This window comes from Xiphophorus hellerii, chromosome 7 (assembly GCF_003331165.1).
Source record: "Xiphophorus hellerii strain 12219 chromosome 7, Xiphophorus_hellerii-4.1, whole genome shotgun sequence".
Classification (NCBI taxonomy): domain Eukaryota; kingdom Metazoa; phylum Chordata; class Actinopteri; order Cyprinodontiformes; family Poeciliidae; genus Xiphophorus; species Xiphophorus hellerii.
In genome coordinates, this window is record NC_045678.1 from 30,687,371 (window position 1) to 30,705,039 (window position 17,669).

The 17,669-nt window shown below is 39.3% G+C and overlaps 1 protein-coding gene across 1 annotated transcript in view; it reads right to left on the reverse strand.

Moving 5' to 3' along the window:
* Positions 1-16,963, reverse strand: part of calcrla (calcitonin receptor-like a) — a 30,909-nt gene extending 13,946 nt beyond the window's left edge. The window contains exons 1-5 of the mRNA XM_032568830.1: positions 16,704-16,963; positions 2,696-2,801; positions 1,251-1,404; positions 598-708; positions 364-476 (exon numbers count right to left, since the gene is read on the reverse strand). Of these exons, the coding sequence (XP_032424721.1) occupies positions 364-476; positions 598-708; positions 1,251-1,404; positions 2,696-2,770 (453 nt within the window). The 5' untranslated portion in view covers positions 2,771-2,801; positions 16,704-16,963. The remainder of the gene's footprint in view (positions 1-363; positions 477-597; positions 709-1,250; positions 1,405-2,695; positions 2,802-16,703) is intronic.
* Between the last annotated feature and the right edge of the window lie 706 nt (positions 16,964-17,669).

The following is a 17,669-nucleotide window of genomic DNA, read 5'->3' on the forward strand; positions in this document are numbered from 1 at the left end:
CAGCTGCACACCTCCCTGATACTCTGTCAAAAGAAATGTTTGGAAAAATACTCAGAGCGCTGAAGTCAGTGGGCGTCAGAGTAACAACGCCGGTCTGAACTGGAACAGAAATTACATGTATGTGAATTCAGTCAGAATGAGTTTAAATAGCAGTTTTTGACGTTAGCGCTCCTTGCTAATACAGACCAGGCTTTCCACTGCTTTGTACTTGCAGTTTGTTAAAAAGCTTTTTGTTTTTTTACATGTTTTTTACCATTTTAACATGGAAATATTGTGAGCTGCAAGCCACAATAATGTTGTTCTGTCTGAATTTGTGACCTTTTCAGCACCATTTTGTCATTCCTTTCTGGTAAAGTCATGTACCACGATTCCTTCGTTCGTGTGTTCGTTGCAGCGCGTGTAGTTGGTCCACGTCCGGTTGCTCTCAGGATGAACAAACCACTGACCGTTGTTGGTGCAAATCTTTGTCACCATTTCTGAAAGACAAAAAACATTTAAAAAACATGTTTTTTCCTGTTAAAAGAGAAGGATTACTTCCCACTGTCACCACATGATAAAGGAAACTGAGAAATGTTTAGTGTTTGTTGTTTTCCTCACCAGAAGGATCAAAATCCTGGAAATAGTCCGGGCAGTGCTGCTCCGACGTGACTCCGGGTTGAGTGTCATCCCAGCACAGCCATCCATCCCAGGTCCGATTACACATGGGCTCTAAAACCACAGAGATGCTTTAATGGGCGAGTTTTTAAAGTACAATCCACCAATCAGACATAAAATTATCACCTTTTGCAGCCAAAACAGCCCTGACCCAACAAGACTTGACCTCCAAGATGTTAGCAGTAGATACGTTAAGGGTGACCTATTACACTTTCTATGACAGGTGAGGATTTGTCTATGGCCTACACAAAACGTTCATTAAATCTTCTGCACACAATTAAAATTTTAATCTGCTCAGTTCTGCCTAATTTGAGCTTTTTTAGGACCTCTTGTCTCTTTAGATCTAAATAAGCTACTGCTGGCCATGCCCCTTCCAACTCAATGTTTACAATTATACAACCGTACATGTTTGAAAGGCATTAGTAGAGCCTCCTGCACAACCAACAAGAATACAGCAAGTGTTTCCTGGATGGCAAGTCAACAACTAAAATCTGTTCTTGTCTTTTCCAGCAGCCATTGTACAGTTGTAAAACCAGCTGACCAAATGTGTTGGAGCTCTGCTTCGGTTGCTAGGTAAGGGGAAATCTGAAGGCTACCATGTCTGCCGTTTGTGTTGTCCTTCATGATCTTCTGGTAGCACTCGAACTGCGCCGTGACGATCTTGTTCCTGGTGATCCCAAAGTCGTGGTAGACGTTGTTGGGATGCTGCTGCTGGCTTTCATTCACTTCCATGCTGGCCCTCACCAGGAACTGAAAACACAAGGTTATGAGCAAAACAAATAATCCGCACAGTGTCAAAACTGGAGAGTTTAGAGCGTCTGAGCGGACCAAACTCTGTTAGCCACTAGTTACTGATGGCTGAGTGCAGCTGGAAGTCGCTCTCTGGTCGGTAACAGGAACCTACTCTTCAGCGCTCAGTGGGTTGGACAACATTTAGCTGGAATGTCAAAGTTCAAAAACCCAGTGAAGATCCAACATGGAGAACTGTTGCATGATAGCTGCATGCTAACGTTAGCTTGATAGTTACAATAGTATATAAGCACATTTTGATATGATAGCTAAATTTAACTGAAATGGAGTAAGTCTATGTTATTTAATTTTCTGAGCATGTTTGAAGTTGTTAGTATTATTTTATGTTAGTTAGCATAATAGCATATAAGCTAATATTAGCTTAATAGGTAGAATTAGCCTTCCAACTATTTTTTGTTTATACACTGCTGTTGACAAACTGAATGGAGTTATTCCGTTTGTCAGCATGCTAGTGATAGCCCGCATGCTAGCAACAGCCTGCAAACTAGTGTTAGCTTGATAGATACAATAGCATTTAACCATTTTGTATACAAAAGCTAAGTTTAACATACAGAATTGAGTTAATCTATGTTAGTTACTTTTGTTTGCATAATACATATGCTAGTTAGTGCTACTATATGTTAGCATGGTGCCCCATTCAACCATGATACCAGCTGACATTAGCTTAATTTGGAGAATTAGTCTGTTAGCTAATTTTTGCTTATATATTGATGTTTGCATGCTGAATAGTTATTCTATGTTAGCAAACATGCTAGTGATAGACTAACATGCTAACATGAGCTTGATAGCTACTACAGCATTTAGCTAATTTTGATATGAATGATGAAGTTAACATAAACCAAATGAATACAGTTATGTTAGCATGACAGATATTATCATGTTAGTTGTTTTAGTCTATGTTAACTAACATGATTCCCCACAAGCTAATGCTAGCTTCATCGCTAAAATTAGACTTTTAGCCAATTTTTACTTGCTCACTGTTGTTTTGCCTAATTAATGGAGTACGTTGTTGTCCATCAGCATGCTAGCGATAGCCCTCATGCTAACTTTACACCAACTTTGGTAAATATGCCACATATGGTCTAATTTTTCTGGTCAAACTAGACAAAACCGAGCTGTCTGAGCTGATCATTGTCATGGCGAGAATGATCCCAAACAAAACCAAACTGGTTTTGGAGTTGATAAAGCAGGAAAACATCTCATTGCTAGATCATGTTTTGTGTTGTCTTACTGTTGTTAGGTTGCACAGAAGAATGAGTGCGACCTTCCAGCTCCATCTGAAGCCGTCTAATTTCCTCTCCGCCATGTCAGGTAACGATGTTTCACCAGCTTCGGGTCTGAAACAGGAAACAACAAACAATGAAAACCAGCTCAGAAAAGCTGCTTCACTGATCTTCTACCCAGACTAAACTTAAATATATGTAACTTTAGCCAGGAGGAATACAAATGTCAAAAAAATAAACAACGTAAATCAATATTTACATGATCAAAAACAAAAAACAAAACATGTCATAATTGAAAGAACAGGCACATTCATACAGTGTAATCTGAGGAAACTAAGCGTCAGACTGTTGGATAATAACTGCAGGCATCGTGTGGGTCACTCAAAATAAGAAGCTCCTGCAGCAAATTGGGTTGAGAAATCAAAGGGACACCAGGGAGGAAGAAACAACAACGGATACTTCCTGAAAACAGCTCATATTTTTGGCTGCTCTGCTGCTTTTTAAAAAGCCACACATCATTAGCTTTCAGTCGCCGAACCTGAAACGAGGCAGGCGCGGTAAATCATGCGTGTTTACGGCCTTCACTTCTAAAGGCTGAGCTATGGAGGGTTGGCTTCACCAACTGGGGCTCCAAGGCTGAAACACAGCAGAGGGGCCAGAATCCAAACAGAAACATCTACTTTACAGGCTAGTCTGTGTAAATTCAACTAAATACGACCAAAAGCAGGAAAAAGCATCAAGGTAACGTAAAGCTAACACATAAATGCAGACATACTGTCGCTACTGAGAGACAAACTACCAGGGACTCGTAGTAAATATTCAGACATAAGCTAACAGCTAATCAAGTAAAGCTAGCAGCTTAACAGAGAGAAGTTAACAGCTAATTGTAGTCAAGCTAGCAGCTCCTCAGGGACAGGCTAGCAGCGATTTAGAGACAAGTTAAGCTCATTGAAGATTAGCTAATCAGAAACAAGCTAACAGCTAATCAGGGTTAAGCTAATAGTAAGTCATGAACAAACTAAGAGCAACTCAATGACAAGCTAACAGCTTTTTAGACTCAAGAAAACAGCCACTCAGAGCGAGAATACACTAATTCAGAACCCAGCTACTAGCTAATCAATCAATCAAAGCTATTAGCTTGACTCTATGTAGAGTCAAGCTACACAAAGGTAAAATAATATCCATTAATTGGCAAGCTAACAGCTAATCAGAGACAAGCTAATAAATGTTCAGAATGAAGGGGAAACAATTTCCTCATTCTGAAAAAATAATAAAAACTTTAAAAGAAATGTAAGCAAATCAAATAATAAACATTTTAACACTTTTTTTTAAAATTGCAGAGTATTAGCTCTCACACTCTGCAGACAAAAAACAAAATGGTGGAAAATCTGCATCCTGAGTGCATATGTTTAGTTTAAGGCAAAAGAGAAATCCTCCAACTGCTAAAATCTGACTCCAGTTTTGTTTGCATTTTGTGAAGTAGGAAGTTGCACTCGGTCTTCTTTGGAGGTTTTTGTTCTATTTGCTTCAGTGACGTTTGTTGAACGTTTGCTGAAACTGAATAAAATATACAATTAATACAACTTTTTTCTCCAACAATACGGCACAAACATATAAACCTCCTGAAGAGCAGAGATGAGTACTTTGCTGATATTGTTTGGTGTTAGCTGTTGCTATCTTAACACGGTGACCTGATGAACATCTGCTGCTGGGTTTTATGAGCGAGGCCTTGTTCACTCACTCACCATATCATGTTCAATGTATAGAGGGGCCAAGCATGGACGTGATGGTCGCCAGCTGGTTTTCATTTCAAACGACTCCAGACTGTCAACGACTATCTGCTGCTACATCCCCACATAACAACAGTTTCTACTGAAACCAACAACACAAGCCAACCAGAGATTCCTGAACCTTTAATTCTTGGCAGCAAGCAACCTTCAATTTGCATTGTTTGGTTAACAAATCTAAATTCTCTGGCTGCAGCAGGGCGAACGCAGAAGAATAAACGCGAAGGCCAGCGGGGGGTTATTAGTCCAACAATGCATCGCAGATGGATCTGACCTCCAGGTCGCTGCGCGGCGTTACAAGAGCCTTTCTTCGGCAGGGAGGGAGGGACGGAGGCTGTAAAGCATAGATGTGATCTGCAAATTGGAAACAGCCATTAGAAGATCAGCTGCTCCGTCACGCATGAATGGAAATACACTACAAAAATGTTCACAAACACACAGCGCCCCTCTGCCAAGTTCCCCAGCTGTTTCTTGGCCAATCCTGGTTTGAGTCCCGTCTAGCAGACGTCAAGAGAAGGCAACGCAAACGCTGCGGATCGGTTCTTCTAATTGGCCTAAAGTCAATTTATTTAATAAAATTAGATCCATTTTTCAAAACAGTTATTTTCTCATGCAGCTCAGTTTTATTTTCTGTTGGTTAAACCAGTCAGGATGAAGCCAGAGTCTCTGGTGACTCCATGAACAGACGTTTGCTTTCCGTCACAGATAAACTAGAAAGTCTTTCATTTAAAAAAAAAAAAAAGCATCGTCTTATGTTCAACCCCTCTGAACATAAGCTTTGAACATTTACTTGAATTTTGTTAAAGAGTAAAGCTAAGTTAAGCAGAGCTTAGCTAAAAGCTACTAACTGCTTACAACTCATAGTAAAACTAGCGGCTAATAAAAGTCGCTAACTACTTGCTAATTAGAAGCTACAAAATACAAGCATAGCTGTTAGCTGCTTCTCATAGTAAATCTAGCAGCTAATCAGAGTCCAGCTAGTGGCTATTAGGGGTCAAAATAACAGCTACTAAGAGACAAACTAACTGCTTGTTGCCCGTGAAGAAGGAAGTTGTGCTCAGTGTCTTCTTAAGAGGTTTTTGTGTCGTTTCCTTCAGTGGTTGCACATCTGCGGACAAGAAGGCGCTCCAGAGGGTTGTTAGGGCAGCAGAGAGAACCATAGGCTGCCCCCTCCCCACTATGGAACAGATTTACACTTCCAGGCTCCACAAGAAAGTTTTGGACATTTTAAATGACTCTTCACACCCTGGCCATGGTCTCTTCCAGCTGCTGCCATCAGGCAAGAGATACAGAGCAATAAAAACCAGGACAAATCGCATAAAAAACAGTTTTTACCCGATGGCAATCATGGCACTAAATTCAAAGGCATAAGAACTTCTGCTCTTGACACCACTTTGTTATAAATGTAAATTCTGTTGCGACACCTCCAGGCGCTGCAACCATCTTCTGATGTCTATTTATTTCTCATTTTGTACTATTTATTTCTTTATCTTTGTATATTATGTATATACACATAACCTGCATCTTAACTCGAGTCGAGCAAATCTCAATCTCGTTGTAATCTGTTGATGACAATGACAAATAAATCTTATCTTATCTTATCTAATCTTATCTGGTTCTTGGTCCAGCGCCCCCCCAGGTCAGGAGGGGAACAACAGCTGAAAATAGAACAAATGTTGCAATTTTGGTCAATCAAATCAAGTCTCCCGGACAGTGAAGTGTGTAAACCCTCTTAAATTAATTTAAATAGTCGGCCTTACATACAGTACAGACCAAAAGTTTGGACACACCTTTTAATTCAATGAGTTTCCTTTATTTTCATGACTATTGACATTGTAGATTCACACTGAAGGCATCAAAACTATGAACAACATGTGGAAATATGCACTAAACAAAAAAGTGTAAAACAACTGAAAATAGCCCTTATATTCTAGTTTCTTCAAAGTAGCAACCTTTTGCTGTGATTACTGCTTTGCACACTCTGCATTTTCTTGATGAGCTTCAACAGGTAGTCACCTGAAATGGTTTTCACTTCATAGGTGTGCCCTGTCAGGTTAATAAGTGGGATTTCTTGCCTTATAAATAGTCATGAAAATAAAGAAAACCCATTGAATTAGAAGGTGAGTCCAAACTTTTGGTCTGTACTGTATGTTAATCACAGGTCTTAAATATTGTTGTTTCAGGACTATTAATCTGTTTTGTTGTTGTTGTTGTGGGACTTTTCTATCAGGTAAAAGTTTGTGTCGTGTACAAACATCTTCGTTGCGTTCTGTAACTCGAGGCGGTTGAAGCTACTGTTCAGTAGCTGCTAACATGCTAGCTAGCAGCATAAATTAGCAGCTACTTCTATATTTATATTCGCTAGACCCATAGTTTTTAAGTCTTAAATTTCATTCAGCGTTGCATTAAAAATGTCTTAAAATGTCTCTGTGGTGAGTTCAGGGTACGATGTTTGTTTTGCTCCACGTAGGTTTTGGTACGGAGGGCAAAAAGTACAACAATGGTCTCATCTGAGCAGAACATCTTTATTTTATTCCACTATGTCAAACTTTTTATTCCCCAGCCGCAGATGAAAGATGAAAGTCTGACCTCCACTGAAGAACAACAACTCCATCATTGATCTGCGAGAGCCGCGTGAACTGTGGGTGGCCCGTTTTATCTGGAGTCGCTCAGAGTTTCACCTGGGTGGTTAACCATGTAGACTAGACACAGGAGATGACATCATCTGTTACATCTGCTCGCATGCACAGCGTTGTCCAAGGCCTGTACAACATCTGCCGTCTTCTCACCTGCTGCCAGATCCCTGCCATCCTTATCATTATCCCACCATTACTAGCTAGCAGCTGCAAAGCTAGCAGCTACTCCCACAGGAGGCACCCAGCAACCGTCTCTGGATGGCGAAAGGAATCCAAGTTCTGCCTATTTCCATGAAGTTTACAGTATTATTGATTTAACTTTGTGAATACAGTTATCACTTAGGGCAGTGTTTCTCAGGGAAACACATGTTTTAGGTGTTTCCCTTCTGCCACACACCTGGATTGAATCTTTGGGTGATTAACAGGATTCTGCAGAACTTGGTGGCTGCAGAAGACGTCATGCAATCATTTGAATCAGCTGTTCTGGTATAGAGGCACATCTAAAGCATGCAGAGCAGGGGGGCCTGAGGACTGGAATTGAGAAGCACTGACTTAGGGTAAGGGGACAAGTAATTAAAAAAAGCATAATAATATTGCGACAGCTTCCATTTGGTCCCAGTAGAAAAAAACAACAGAAAAAGTGTTCAGTCATATAAATAAGGCTGAAGCTAATAGCTACTAAAACATAAATTGCTCATTGTAAAGCTAGCAGCTAATCAGAGTCAAGCTAATATCTATGAAGAGTCTAACAGCAACTCAACAACCAATCAGTCAGGCTAAAAGCTAATCAGTCAAGCTAATAGAAAGACTAGCAGGTAATGTGAGTCATGCTAATAGCTACTCAGGGATATGCTAATTTTTACGACTTTATCCTCATTTTTTCAACTTTATTCCAGTAATATCGTAACTTCTCACATTATTATTACTTTATTATCGTATTATTTCGACTTTACTCTTGTAATTAAAAAAAAATCTTCTAGCTAATTCTTTGTCTTACATATAAAGTGGAATTTACGAGATAAAATATGTTTGTTAAACCAACGGAGGCAGTCAGTTTTTACAGTGCACCCATCACTCTGCTGTTAAACTACTAACGGCTGACTATGGGCTCTACTGGAGCAGACAGCCTGACTAACTGACCAGCTTCAGGAAAGAGCAGAACTCTAAAAATGTAATCCTGCATTTATCAGGTATTTAGTCTGAATTTCTGCCTCAGTTTAGGCATCAATATCTAAATAAAATCAGCAACAGAAGGAAAAACAATGAAATCACTTGTAGCTAAAATGTTTCATTTGCTAAACTGAGCTTTAGATGCTGTAGCAACTCTTTGTGTTTTGTTTTTCACAAACCAACACAGTGGAAATGTGTTTCTGTTGCCTGGAAGGAAGGAAGACGTTCCTGTCCGCTGAGCTTCCTGCTCTCCTGCTCCGGCCTGTAAACACGGATCCAATGGAGACTCCCACCGTCAGTACGGAGGCCCGGGTCTGATCATGCCGGTCCTGAGAGCACATTTCCCATAACATAAGTTCACATTCCTTCAGTTTCTGTTATAAACTGCAGTGCAGCGTCGCAGTGGATGGAGCGAGTCCAGGGCATGGGAGACGACCGACAGGGCAGCGACTGACGGCTGGGAGCAGAAAATGGAATAATGTGGTGATTCTGTGGGAAAACGCGACAAGAACCCGATTCTCCCCAACAAACGCAGCAGAGGGAGGCGATTGTTTTCCAGCTTTAAAGGCAGACAATAAAAAGATACCAAAGTATTCAAGTCATCAGACCCACACCCTGCGCAGCGTGCCAGCGTCCTGAGGGCCGCACATGGATCTGTTTACTGACCCGATTCCACACAGGATCCCTTTATTGATCCGATCCCACACAGGATCCGCTTACTGACCCGATCCCACACAGGATCCGCTTACTGACCCGATCCCACACAGGATCCGCTTACTGACCCGATCCCACACAGGATCCCTTTACTGACTCGATCCCACACAGGATCCGCTTACTGGCCCGATCCCACACAGGATCCGCTTACTGACCCGATCCCACACAGGATCCCTTTACTGGCCCGATCCCACACAGGATCCGTTTACTAGTAGAACATTTCTATTACTCTCAAATTGTTAGGCAGAAATGTGCTTCTTCTTCTTCTTCTTCTTCTTCTTTTCTACAAAAACCCCAACATGTCGTAGCAGATTTAACATGTTTGCTGTACTAAAAGAAAATCATCTAGTTTTCAGTTCCTTTTCAAATTTATTTCCAGTAATCAGAACAGGATTTTGGTCACTTTGATTCAAACGTTTGTTATATTTAGCCGAGTTTAATAAAATAAATAAAAGCTGATTTTGGAGCAGCAAAGTTGGCTTTCAGTAAAAGTTTCTCCAAATTTTCCCCCTGATTACAAATTAAAATTCTCCTTCTGCATCCACTGGAAAAATTTGTATCTTCTTTGAATTGCAGCTGGGGGGCCGCAGAAAATCTGTCCAAGGGCCACAAATGGCCCCTGTGCCGCACTTTGGACAGCGCTGCTCCTGATGTTCACTTCGTCCCCGAAGCCTCAGAACCAGATGGCCGAAGGAAGAAACAGGAATCCAGAACGATATGAATATTGGAAGAACCTGTCACTGTGAATTTGTTCCGGTGGCCATGTTCCGGGTCAGAACCGCCTCGGTCCGTTTTTACTCCAAGCTAAGATTAAACGTTGATGAGCAGGAAGGCAGAAGGAAACACTGTAGACCTGCAGAACTTCTCCTCACGATTTCAATCTGCAACGTGTTTTTAACGTTTTCCAGCACCAAACATTATAATTCCAGCTGCATCAAAGTAGGTTTTATTACAAGATGGCTGAAGTTTAAATATTAATTCTGATTAAAAACTTGAAATTTAATTATTTGTTTAAACTTTGAGCGAAAATAAAGGAGTTATGAATGAATGACTTGCTAATTTGGATTTGAGCTAAAAATTAGCTGTGCTAATTTTGATTTATTCAAAAGCACTAATCATAAACATTAACTAAGCTAATGCTAAAGTGCTACACCAACACAGTATGGAGCGGAAGCTAATGCTATAGTGCTAACTTCACTACCAATTATATCTTCCATTGGTGGGCAACACTAGCTAAAAAGTTAGCAGCGCTATCCTAAAAGCACAAATCATAAACATTGGTTCCCCTACCACTAAAGTGCTACACAACAACAAGCTACTTAGCATAAGCTAATGCTAAAGTGGAACTGTTACATAAACAAACTTCATCCACTTCAAAATAAGAGCATGGATATAAACTCTAACTATTTCAAGAATTCTTAAGTCGAATTCTCCCCAACATGTATAAAAGGGAAGCTAACTGTGCTAAACGTTTTCAAAGTTAGCATAAGCGCTAAATTAAAAATTTGTTGTTATAGTCCACAGTACCATGCCCTGAATGAATCCATTAGCTGTTAGCTAGCTCTGCTGCTCTTTTGCTTTAGCCGCTCCTCTTTCCGTCTTTATCTGGATTAGAAATCGTGGCTGAGAGACGCTGGTGAAAGTTTGCGCTTCCTCCTTCTCCCTCTGCCGTTTGAAACGACAGAGAAAGTCCAGTTGGCTTATTGAAGCATCATGCTGTCTCCACTCGGCTACTGGCAGTCCCAGCGAAAATACAAAACCACAAGGCAACTGGTGGAGGTCAAAGGTGCTCTGAGTTATGACTAGCAGAGAAATATCGTTCCCAGCTGGATGGATAAATTAAGACTGGACTCATTTGTATTAAAGTGAAACATAAACAAGAGTTCCTGACTCATCCGTCCTGTGGACTGATTTCAAGTGGACCTCAGAGGTTCTCACCGGGCTCCCGGCGTTTCACACAAATACTCCACAGATGTGTAGCTTAATCTGACTGGAGTATCCATGAGATTCATTTCTGGCATTTTTTTCATAAGGGAAAAGATGATTAATTATCAAGCTAACTATTTAGTTGGCAAGTTAAACATTTAGCTCCAAACTAAATATTTAGTTAGCAAGCTTAAAAAAAGCTATTAAGCTAGCAAGTGAAATATTTAGTTTGAATATATTTAGCTAAATATTTAGCTGCGTGCTGCATAATCATGTAGCTTATTCCAGAGCTAAACATTTAGCTAGCAAGCTAACTATACAGCTACAAATATTTAGCTCAAATCTAGCTAAATATTTAGTTAGCTCTGATCTAGATAATTATTTAATTTGTAAACAAAACATTTAGCTTCAATCCAAATAATTAGTCTGGAGCTAATTGTTAAGTTTGTATTTGAATTGCTCCAAATATCAGATTTAAATCTGGAACTCAGAGATAATCCAGATTATTAAGGTGCAGTTTGAGGTGTTGACTGAAGCTGGAGAACAGGACGGTTGTCCTGAGGTCACAACAGGGTCTTCCCAGAAAGATGACTCTCTGCTCTGCGCAAAGGAAAAAATAGCACAAATACTTAGATAAAAATATCCAGGTTAAAATTAAAACCACGTCCTGCAGGTGCAGAGCGGATTCAGCAGTTCGAACTGGTGGAGAAAATCCAGATCAGCTGTGAAATATTCCAACATGGCTCCATTTTCACTCCTTCATAACTCTTTCAGCAGCTGAACCCGGTCAGCTGCGGACGCCCCGATTCCCTTTGGATAATGCGAGGACGAAAATAACTCTGGACAAACCGGCCGACAGGAAGCCCGATATCCGACTGAGAGCCTGAGACACTGCAAAAACAAAATCGTAGAAATTACACCGGCTAATAAAAGCTTTGATGTAGGAGGACAGAGGGGAAGGATCTGTTTCACCAGGTTCAGTGATCTATCCACAAAGATGGAGCTAAAATGGAAAAATTCTCAAACTGTTCAACATTTTCATGAATTTCTTTTTATCGTCAGAAGAATTTTGATTCATCGTGACGACATGTTTACAGTCCCCAAAGCTACAGCTGTTGATTTTACCTTAGAGAGCAGAAACCAGAGGTGGGCACACTTCCGCTATTAGGCTAATTTAGCAAATAGGGAAGCTAATTTTTCGTTTAGCGCTTTAGCTAATTACGAAAACGTTACTTCCAGTGTTGGGCACGCTTAATTGATTTTCACTGAAGTGTGTAAAAAAAAAAAAAAATGTCTCAAACGCACCAGCTTTTACTCCGTGCAGCATTTCTCCATTAATGATTTATTCATTTATTCCTTATTAATATTCTGAAGTGTGAATATTTTGTCTGATCTTCTCAAACAGAAAAAGCTTCAGATCTGCTGAACAGAAACCAGATGTCGTCTTTTAATCGCAGCTCATGAGTCCATCATTTAACTCAACAGGTGAAGATTCATTTACTGTCAGTTCACTGATGAATTATTGATTCAAACGAAGAAAGAAAGAAATATGAAAAACGGGAACCACGACGACGACACTGTTTAAACCAACAGGCTGGTTATAAATCAGATCAATGAAACAACATCTGGAAAATACAACAATCTGGACCAATAATCTGCCTTCAGTTCTGAGTTTCAGTAGAAACCGGGACAAAGAAAATAAATTATTTCTAGGTTTAAACAACCATCTACGGAGCCACTTTGGTGGAAAAACTCAAAGTTACGCAATGAAACTCAAAAAAAGAAACAAAGTTAATCACTGGATGATTGTTCCTGATATCTCCAACTTTGACTGGATTTTTTAAAACAATGACAGAAAAATCTGAAGAAAACCGTCATTCTGACGGATTGCAATTCACACCACCGACCACTTGATGGAGACATTTTTAACTTTACGCAGAGAGAAACTCCCAGAGGAAACACAATTTTGTTCATATTTTAAGTGGAATCATTTAATTTCATTATCAGGCCTGAAATCTGGGAGTAGTGATGAACTTTGACCTGAACCTTCAGAACTACATAGAGACGGTTACAAAGTCGGCCTTTTATCACCTGAAGAACATTTCCAGGATTAAAGGAAGATCTGCTACAGTATGATGGGATTCTTTTTGTCAAAATAATGAAAAAGTTCAACATGACCTCCAACATTCAAAAATTCATTATTTTGGAAATTTTAGGTTTTTCTTTTTAAAATTAGCTGATTTCTTTCATGCCTGTACAACAGTCAGGTTTTACTCTCAGATCTGTAACAGAGATGATCGGATAACGACTGAGGCAGAATTTGGAAACTTTAGCATCATTTTCTCTGCATAATTGATGATTATTAGCAGTTTAAGAAATTTTAAACACTAATTTAAAACCTCGTGGTTCAAATGAGAATTAAAATCACAGCATTTTTATCATTTATCGAAAAAAGCAAAAATACAGATTAAATGTAAAACCTAAGATGTGCTGCAGAAAATCATAGAGTATTTTTGGTCTAGTTTCTAGTGCAAATCTCTTAGTGCATTTGAAATAAGACAAAACAAACTTACAACTAACTTTTCAGCAAGAAATTGTTTTAAACTATTTAAATGGAAAAGTTTTAATTTCACTGGCAGATTATTTCACTTGTAACATGTAAAAATGTTCCAAGTGAAATAATCTGCTAACAACATCCGACTGAAAACGCTGCAACATAAACCTTCAAGCTTCCTGTTAAAATTCCCCAAAGACGGTAAAAACACTCAGACTCATCTGTTTGAAGATAAAAAACTAAATTATCTTCAAAGTGTTCCCTGAACCCAGAACCAGGACGACGTCGACCACATCAGAACCAGAACCGGGTTGGCGGGAACCATCCTTTATTCTTTATTATGCATGAGAGGAATAAAACATTTCAAAAGGTTTCACATCCATGAAACTGAATCCAGAGCCGACCGCAGGCCATGAGGCAGATGATACACGATAACGTCACCATGAGGTCAGCGGAGAGACGCAACAGGATGCAGCACAAAATACAATATGGAAAATATTTTAACTTTAAAGCAAAACCAGAAACTAAAGGCACATTTAGGCCTTTTTTAGAAAAATACATTATTTAAAAGTGTTACTTCACTGTTTAGATAAAGAGTTGACTAGACCTTTCCATGTCCTTTTCTTACTTTAATTCACTATTAAGTGATTATTATTACTATTACTTTAGCATAAATGCTAACTCCTACTTTCTGATTTCAGTCGGCCATTTAGATTTTTTGCAGATGTGTCAGAACAGCTGCTGAACGCGTCTCTTCCTGTTTTGTGCTTCCTAGCTATGATAGCTATGCTAGTTATGATAGCTATGCTAACTATGATAGCTATGATAGCTATGCTAGCTTGATAAATTGACTGGCAGCCAATCAAAAATATGAGAATAGGAAGTAACAAACCAATAAATTATTTTTAAAGTACATTTTATAATAATTATTGAGAAGAAATGTTAAGATATAATAAAAAAAATTATATTTCTTTTTTGCATTTTTTTGGAGTAGATTTGGTAAAAGTTTTCATATCCTTTATGTACATTTGATTGCAGTTATTTTATTTTATTAAACAATGAACCTTCAGTGTTTATGAGGGACAGCAAATAACTTTCACCAAAACCTAAAATAAATTTTAGAATAAAACATTACTATGTTACTATAAAATATTACTATGCACTTTGAACTGAAATACCAAAGATTCCACCTAAAAGTATTTGTGAATGCATATCTTAATATTCAAACACCAAATATACTTTAAAACGCATCAATACAAACGTCTTAGCTCAACCGCAGAAGCTAGCATCTACAGTTTCCTTTATCTCAGATCTCAGCCAATCGGTGCCAAGGAAAGTAAATGGAGCTTCTTGATTGGCTGCTTTCCAAACAGTTTGTCTTTGTAGTTCAACTTTTCCTCTTATAAATTCTGCAACCCGTCGGGTTTTTTGAATCATTTGTAGAATCCTGAACTGTTGTTGCTTATCTTTAGCGTGTCGCTGCGTTTTCCACAATTCTGAGAATCTGATGTTTTATAAAATAAAAGATCAAAGGATCAAATAAACCATGTTTCAAAACAAACATGGATCTGACAAATACAAAACAGCGTTTTTTACAGCGTAAACAAGGAAGCGCTCAGCAGCAGCCATGTTTAAATGTTGCTGAACTTCTTTAGCGATTAGCGGTGGCGACTGTCGGTTGCTATGGTTACAGGGTTTTTTTCTGCTCCATCAGTTTCAGTCGGTTGTTTTTATCTTTCAAAACCTAAACAGTCCTCAGTGTCGCTTTTACGCTCAGATTATTTAACCAAAATTAGTGAAATTATTAAATAAACCAAAAGAACGAAGCTCTGATGATAAAACGACGCAGCAGCTTGATAATTTATATTATTATTAATCAGCAGTTTTTCATTTAAATGCTGATTAATCATCTTTTCGGTTGATTTGCACCAGTTTACTTCCTACTGGTTTTATTCTACATCCGTTAAAATCTACTTTTCAAAACAGCAAAGGCGGATTAATCTGGATTATTTTGTGAAAATGAAGCATCATTTTGGAAAATAGAAACAACGGATTTGAGAAAACGATAAACACTGAGCAGCAAAAGCTCAGATTTATCACCTGCGTACGATCAAAGATGGCAGATATTTAGGAAACATGGCCGCCGCCATCAGGCCCTCATTCACCAGCCGCTTTGTCAACACTGGATGTAAAACATCAGCCACGCTCTGGGCTTAAAGGTCACAGGTTATAAAAATCCAGGAAGCATCGGCTCCAGATTATCACTGGAGTCTTAAAAAATGCGCCATGAAAAACTAAGAGCATAATCTGGGTTATTTAGTTTCTTATAAGAAATAAAACTCATATTTTCACCAAGTTCTTTCATTTAGAAACGACTTAACTACTAAAAATGTAGACAGATTTAAATATTTAGCTTCTAAGCTAACATATTTAGTTAAAAAGCTAAATATTTTGTTTCCTAACTAAATATTTATCTCATGAACATCTTTAGCTAGGAGTTAAATATTTAGCTTTTGAACTAAATATTTAAGGCAGAAGCTAAATTTTTGTTTGGATTTTAATATTCAGCTCTGAGCAAAAATATTTCTAAATTAAAACATTTATTTGTGTAAATATTTAACTCCAAATTAAAATCTTAGCTCAGATATAAATATTTAGTTTATAAACTAAACTTTAGCTTTTTAACCGCCATTTTGAAACATTTAAGGTGAAAATCGGTTTTATTTAACAGGATCAATCATTTGAAACATTTCTGTTGGTTTTTTTACTCCTCATCTTTAACCTGTTTGGTTTTTCAGCGGTTCTGACATCCGGACCAGAACCAGACCGCAGGTCCAGTTTAACCAGAACCTCCACCATAACATCATCATCATCATTCGCTCCTCTTCATCCCAGGCAGCAGGTCCGGCTCTGGATGGTTATGTAACTAACCGGACCGAGCGGTCCGGCGATGGCCGGACCGGGAGGTTCTGGACGCGCTCGGTCGGGTTCGGCGGTTCTGCTGACTCAGCACCAGCAGACAATCAATGGAAGGTTTTCGAAAATCCGCGCTTCAATCGGCGGATTTTCTCCTGACTGCAGAACCAGAACCAGGACGGATCCAGGTCCAGAATAAAAGCCCGAACCTTTTCCTGTTCGTATCAGCAGAACTGGAGGTCCAAACGGACTGGTACCGCCGCCAGCAGGGGATCAAACCCCAACAAAGCCCGACCCATTCCAGCTTCCTTACCGGACACGGCGATCCCGCAGCGGGTTCGGATCCGATCACGCTCCTCCGGTCCGGTCCGATCCGGTCCGGCTCGGTTCGGATCAGCGGTGGCTCTGCGCGCAGCTCCGGCGGCTTCAGCTTGAGGTTGGAAGTCAGCCCACTGCTTCCTGTTACATCACCGTGGAGTGGAGTGGAGTGGAGAGCCCACAGCTGAGTGGACTCCCACCCACCCAGCCGCCCACTCCCACGCTGCGCAGCGGGCGGGCGGGTCGGTTCTGGGCGGATTCTAACCCGCAATAACTGCGGTTCCTCTACCAATGTGCGCAAATCTTTGTCCACATCGTAATTTCCCAGTTGCGCTGTTTCCATTAAACCATAAACTGGGTTAAAATCAAACAATAAGTCATTAAAATGGAAGCTGCGCTTTCAGCAACGGGGAACTGCGCAAATTGAAATGACGCAAATAAATTAATGGAAACTTGACAATAAGAAAAAGAAGAAAAACTCAAGTTTTTTATATCAAGGGGAGGAGGTGTTTCCCCCCAGTCATATAGAAACTGATGTATTTCGGAAACACGTCCTTCTGTCACACGAATCACGTGATCAACACCCGGATGTTACTCCTGGCGGAAACCACGAAGAAGGCGACAGGAAGTAGTCTTCTTCGTGGTTTGTAGTTTTCTTTTTAGATGAGATCCTTTACTACAAATGATCAAGTGTGGATTTTAGGCAATAAAATTTTTATTTTCTTATTCGAAAAATGAATTTAATTATTTATCAGCATTTTTCAATAAGTTTCTAAAATTGTATATCTGAAGGTTCAATGCAATATCTGCAGAATATGACATTTTTTATTCATTTATCATCAAAATAATCAATTACTAAAATAATCATTAGTTGCAGCCCTAATATCTAATACATATATCTATTGATCAGTTGTTCTGCAGGTTTTCTATGTATTTAATGAATTTTTCACTCATTGTAAAC